At 37.1% G+C, this 6,318-nt stretch overlaps 3 protein-coding genes across 3 annotated transcripts in view; all 3 read left to right on the top strand.

The window, feature by feature from the left end:
• Positions 1–562, top strand: part of LOC106344555 — a 1,115-nt gene extending 553 nt beyond the window's left edge. The window contains exons 2-3 of the mRNA XM_013783913.1: positions 9–326; positions 469–562. Of these exons, the coding sequence (XP_013639367.1) occupies positions 9–326; positions 469–562 (412 nt within the window). The remainder of the gene's footprint in view (positions 1–8; positions 327–468) is intronic.
• A 1,149-nt stretch (positions 563–1,711) lies between these two features.
• Positions 1,712–2,693, top strand: LOC106344553. Its single transcript, XM_013783912.1, has 2 exons — positions 1,712–2,172; positions 2,612–2,693. The coding sequence occupies exons 1-2, from the start codon at positions 1,712–1,714 to the stop codon at positions 2,691–2,693; spliced, it is 543 nt and encodes a 180-aa protein (XP_013639366.1).
• Positions 2,694–4,080: 1,387 nt separating this feature from the next.
• Positions 4,081–6,318, top strand: LOC106294080 (putative E3 ubiquitin-protein ligase XBAT35). Its single transcript, XM_013729698.1, has 10 exons — positions 4,081–4,209; positions 4,297–4,411; positions 4,537–4,617; positions 4,699–4,772; positions 4,868–4,956; positions 5,089–5,170; positions 5,251–5,359; positions 5,450–5,500; positions 5,645–5,730; positions 5,812–6,318. The coding sequence occupies exons 1-10, from the start codon at positions 4,081–4,083 to the stop codon at positions 6,316–6,318; spliced, it is 1,323 nt and encodes a 440-aa protein (XP_013585152.1).

The following is a 6,318-nucleotide window of genomic DNA, read 5'->3' as shown; positions in this document are numbered from 1 at the left end:
ATGACCAGAAATGGTCGTCCACCTATGTGGCTAAGGATGGTGGAAAGGAAAAGCGGAGGCAAGGAAAAGCGGAGGCAAGTGTTGGGGGTTGATAGAGAAGAAGAGGACGTGGGAGAACCAGAAGCTAGACCTATCGGGGTAAAGGCTGCGAAAGCTGGCAGTAAGAAGAAGAAGAGTGGTAGAGAAGAGGAGTTGTCAAAGCTACATGGCGTGTTAGAACTGAAGGAAAAACTCTCTAGGCATAAAGTCCTTGATCGCTTGCTCGCGAAGAAAGAGCCACTGTCTGAGATGGAAACATCGCTAAAACTCAAGCTAATGTCTGAAATGTTATGATGTGTTGTTTGAGGTTGTGTTTACTTACTCAGTACTTGCTTAGTTGTTGCTTGATAATGTGTGTAAAGTGTGTAATGTGTTGTTTCAGGTTGTGCATTACAGCTATACTAACTGTTGTGTAATATGTTGTTTCAGGTTAATGTCAAGATGTCACGGGAGAAGAGGAGTTGTCAAAGTCTTTTGGTCTTTAGCTAAGGTGAAGTTGTCACGGGTGCATTTGGAGATGTGAAAACATTTTGGTCTGTAGCTCATGTGAAAGCATTTTGGTCTGTAGCTCATGTGAACAAGTCACTTTATGTAGTATAAGTACTAGGCATGCATCTATTTAGCTTTGTATCTCGTTCTCCTTGTTTCCTCATTATCAAAACTTGCATCACCTTTTCTCTTTGTATGATATCGAAGAGACTTGTAATATTTTTCTACCAAGAGTTGATCCTCTTGATTCTCTTTATAACCATCCGATCACACTGTTATACTTCTGGTTAGTACACTTGTTTAGTTATGTTTACTTTGCTTCACTTGCTTTATGTATACAATTAGTAATAGAAGTTTATAAACTGAAGCAAGTATAGAGTATACAAGTTAATATGCAACCCAAAAATTTACATACAAGTTAATAAACTGAAGCAAGTATAGAGTATACAAGTTAATATGCAACCCAAAAATTTACATACAAGTTAATAAACTGAAGCAAGTATAGAGTATACAAGTTAATATGCAACCCAAAAATTTACATACAAGTTAATAAACTGAAGCAAGTATAGAGTATACAAGTTAATATGCAACCCAAAAATTTACATACAAGTTAATAAACTGAAGCAAGTATAGAGTATACAAGTTAATATGCAACCCAAAAATTTACATACAAGTTAATAAACTGAAGCAAGTATAGAGTATACAAGTTAATATGCAACCCAAAAATTTACATACAAGTTAATAAACTGAAGCAAGTATAGAGTATACAAGTTAATATGCAACCCAAAAATTTACATACAAGTTAATAAACTGAAGCAAGTATAGAGTATACAAGTTAATATGCAACCCAAAAATTTACATACAAGTTAATAAACTGAAGCAAGTATAGAGTATACAAGTTAATATGCAACCCAAAAATTTACATACAAGTTAATAAACTGAAGCAAGTAGTACGCAAGACAAAACCAACCACCTAGTATTAATTAGTAATAGAAGTTTATAAACTGAAGCACGTAATAACCCGAAAATATTTATACAATTTTTGTATTAATTTAAAATTCTTATACAATTTAGATGGATAAATTCTTGTGTGAATAAAAGTAGGAACTAAGATTTGGAACTAAAATTTGGAAGTAAAAATTGGAACTAAAATATTTATTACTTACATGAGGGATACCTAATAATGTCGTCATCATCATCATCATCTGATGAGCTTGAAGAAAGATTGGACGAAGTTTTCGACGAAATCCTCGAAGATACGTACAACGATATGGTGAATGCCCAAACCAATAATCAACGGAGACGTGCTTATGTAGAACGAAACCGTGAAGCAGGCCACAACCGTTTATGGCATGACTACTTCAGCGAAGACTCGACATACTCGGCACAGTTATACAGACGACGTTTCCGCATGAACAAAGATTTATTCATGCGTATTGTCCATGAACTCTCAGAGAACGTTCCGTTCTTTCAACATAGACAAGATGCAACCGGGAGGTTTGGTCTTTCTCCACTTCAAAAATGTACGGCAGCAATTAGTCAGCTTGCTTATGGTTCTGCGGCTGACACGGTTGACGAGTATCTCCGTCTTGGTGAGAGCACAACAATTTTGTGTTTACATAAGTTCACTGATGGAATCATCCGGTTATTTGGAGATGAGTATCTACGAAGACCCACACCGGAGGATCTTCAACGACTACTCGATATTGGAGAGAGCCGCGGGTTTCCTGGGATGGTCGGGAGCATTGATTGTATGCATTGGGAGTGGAAAAATTGCCCAACCGCTTGGAAAGGACAATACGCACGTAGATCAGGAAAACCGACAATTGTATTAGAGGCTGTAGCTTCACACGATCTTTGGATATGGCACGCCTTTTTTGGTCCTCCAGGTACCTTAAACGATATCAATGTCCTCGATCGGTCTCCTGTTTTTGATGACATTTTAGAAGGTCGGGCCCCCAGGGTAAAGTACGTGGTCAACGGACACACATATAAGTTGGCGTACTACCTCACAGACGATATATATCCAAAATGGTCAATATTTATCCAATCTATCACACTCCCTCAATGTCCTAAACAACAGTTATTTGCTAAAGTTCAAGAAGCAACCCGAAAGGATGTGGAGCGGGCTTTTGGAGTACTACAATCCCGGTTTGCGATTGTGAGAAACCCGGCTCTTTCAATGAACAAAGCAAAGATAGGGAAGATTATGAGAGCATGTATCATACTACACAATATGATAGTCGAAAATGAACGAGATGGATACAATCGTTACGATATATCTGAATTTGAAGAAGGAGACGTCACCAGAAGTTCAGAGGTCGAAACCGAGAGGCCTACAAATCTGAATAATATGTTTCCCAATCGGAATGATCTTCATGATAGGCATATGCATGAACGATTGAAGAATGATTTAATCAAAAATATTTGGAACAAATTTGGTGATGAAGATTAATAATTAGTTTATCTTTATATTTAATCATTGTATCTTTATTTTTAATCAATGTATCTTTATATTTTATCTTCTAATAAATAAAAATTAAATTTCACTTAAAAAAAAATATTTTTTTATTCTTAAGGACTCCTAATCGGAGATCACCATTGGACACACCATTTTTACTAGAGTCCTTAACTATTAAAAAAAAAATATATATACTAAAATAATGGTAAGACTCCAAGAAGGAGTCCATTGCATATGCTCTAAAGCGAACTTGTAAATCATGTTTGCGGTTCTCCCATCTTTTGTTTTACGTACACAAAAATACACACATCAAAAAATAAATGGATTAATAGGTTCTCAAAATTAATTAGTGGGTACAAAGTTGAAATAATTTATGGTATATGGACTATTTAACAAAACTTAGCAAACTATGAGGAAACATAAAATACAAGGGGGCTAATTGATAACTATTAGAGGAACACGGAAAATGAATAGAAAAAATGAGTTGGAATAAAATTGTATGAATGATAATTTTTTATCAAATTAATGAGGATTTTTTTTTTTTTTTTATAATTCTACAATAAAAGGAATGATAATGAATAGAAATAAAAACTATATCTCATAAATAGTAAAATATTTTTAAAAAATGATAAAGAATGTAGTGTTTCTGTTCATTCCTTTGGTCACAGTTTAAAGTATTCCTTTGGTCACAGTTTAAAGTCAAATCTTAACTTGGAACTGACTTGACTTTCTCTGCAAGATAGGAATGAAATCCCTCATCAAGACCCATAACAACGAGCGACTTGGCCAAAATAAGTTGACCCAACCGAGTTAGATCAGTAGCGTGTTAAAGGTTTTGGGAGGAGAAGTATAAAGAGGGAAGGAAGAGGGAAGGTGAAAAGATCTGAAATGTAGACAAGGCCAAGAAGGACTAAAATTAGGGTTTATCAACAATAAAATGTATTCTTGAAATCCAGAAATCATTCTTAAAACTCCAATAGTCATACCAAACACTGATTAAACATGTCTCATTAAATATTATTCTTCTTCTCTTATCATTTCCTGAGAAAACTCAATTTTTTCTTCTGGTTTTGATAATCAGCGAAGGAACAATGGGGAAAAAGAAATCGAAAGGGGAATTGTTGTATGAGCAAGCGAGCTATAACGAGTTTCAAAAACAAGTGAGCTATGATAACTCTGAAAGCATTCGAGCTCTTCATCGCCAAGGAGCAGACCTCGAGGTTCAATATCGTTATTTGATTGATTGTTGAATTTCTCGTAAATTAGGGGTTTTAATCGTAATTTTTGTGTGTGATTTTGGGATTTAGTGGATGGATAGAAAAGGCAGAACGCCTTTGATCATGGCATGCAGGTTTCATGAGCTTTATTATGTCGCCAAGACTTTGATCGAGTTAGGCGCCAATGTTAATGCTTATTGTCCAGGTACTTAAAGAGTTACTTAGCAACAGATAGAACGTTGAGTTATAAGCTAATGTGGTCTCTCTCTCTCTCTCTCTCTCTCTCTCTCTCTCTCTCTCTCTCTCTCTCTCTCTGTCGTTGGTTATCAGCTCGCCATGCAGGGGCTCCTCTGCACCATGCTGCTAAAAGAGATCTTTTCCCAACTGTTGAGTTGCTTCTTTCACATGGTAGTAAGTGTTTGCTCTCATCTCTTACATACAACTTGTTGACTTTGAGTTTAATATCCTTTTTTTATCTGATGTTTTTGGCAGCAAATCCACTTGTTCTCAATGATGATGGTCAAACACCACTTGAGGTCGCTAGAGACAAAGGGTTTACTATTGTCGTGTAAAATTGAGGTATGTTCTTTTTGTTTGTTGCTGACTTGTAGGTGATGGATATGATTCTTTTGTGGATTGTTAACTATTTTGGGTTTTGTAGAACCACATCTGCTTGTTCTCTGGTTGGATGCGTGAGTTTTACGGCCCTGCCTATCTTGATTCTCAGAATCAGTTTCCTTCAAAAAGAGTGTGAGTATCCATTATAAGTCAATTTTAGCATCTGTCTTCGGTTATACGTGCAGTTAACTCTGTTAGTATGCACAAAAAATTCGTTTCTTTTGCACATGGCTATAAATCATCTCTAAAGCTAATGATATTCAGATGGGTAGTCGTCGTACCAACTAGATCAAGAAATCCTGCCCAGCCTTTGAAGTTGGAGGTGGTTGTATATGATTGTTCACTGGTACGATGATCAGTAATATTAACAATTCAGAGAACAAGTTCAGGACGTTTTACTTTCTATGTGTTTTGAGTGGTAAACAGCCTACTGCCAAGCCACGGACAGTGATGCCGTTGTGGAAAGCAAACTTGGAGGAACCAATAACGGACCAGTCTGATATCTCAGTGATGATCATTGTCAACGAATCCACAAGTAATTTCTTGCTATACTTTTTTATATGCTGTTCACATGCAACCTCCTGCTTTGTAGATGATGATGATTGAACTTTATTCTGGTGGATAGTCCTAAGCCGCTGGAGACAAAGACTAAAACGTAGGAATGAAGTTTATACGCGTAAGTCTGTCCACTGTTTAGTTGCTAGCAACCATCCTTTGTTCATATCAGAAACTTTTTACCTTCGTGATGTAAATAGATCACTCTATTTTATCTGCTCTTGCGTTAAAATATTTGTTAAGTTTTTCCTCTCTTTTATTACAGAAACACATCTTAGACTTGCCCCCTCCACTAAAGGGGACGAACAACAGCTTAAGTGGTTCTGTGATGCATGTAAAGGAATTCCACAGGTATTAGCCATTGTATTTACAGAGATTTCTTGTTTCATTTCATAGGTCTTTGGATTTATATAATGAAACTCTCATGGACAGCCTCGTCGAGTCTTTCTCCAAACAGCACCGTCTGCGCATCATGCTATGAGTGAGACACCGAATGCCATTCACCATTCCGTTGGTGAAGAAAGTTCCTCAACTGCACCACCTCCTCCTCCTCCTTCCTCAGGAAAAGCAAGCACATCGGTTCTCAATAGCCAGGAAAGTGTTATTCTACATGAACATTCACCATCAGCTCCTCCATTGACAGATGATCACATAGAAACCTTAGAGGATGGTCCCGTTCATTACCCAACTATCGACTCAACACCTGTCGATGTCCCATCTTCTTCTCCTCTACCAGCTTCAGCAGAGGGTGAAAAGAAAGAAGACGGGAGCTCTGGACAGTGTTCTATATGTCTCGACGCTCCATCTGACGTGGTTTGTGTCCCGTGTGGACATCTCGCAGGATGCATGTCTTGCTTGATTGAGATCAAATCCAACAACGGGAGATGTCCTGTCTGTCGCGCCAAGATTGATCAGATCATTAAACTGTACCGTGTCTGA

Source organism: Brassica oleracea, chromosome C5 (assembly GCF_000695525.1).
Source record: "Brassica oleracea var. oleracea cultivar TO1000 chromosome C5, BOL, whole genome shotgun sequence".
NCBI lineage: Eukaryota > Viridiplantae > Streptophyta > Magnoliopsida > Brassicales > Brassicaceae > Brassica > Brassica oleracea.
The sequence above is the reverse complement of the archived record's forward strand: the minus strand, read 5'-3'. Positions and strand labels throughout refer to the sequence as shown.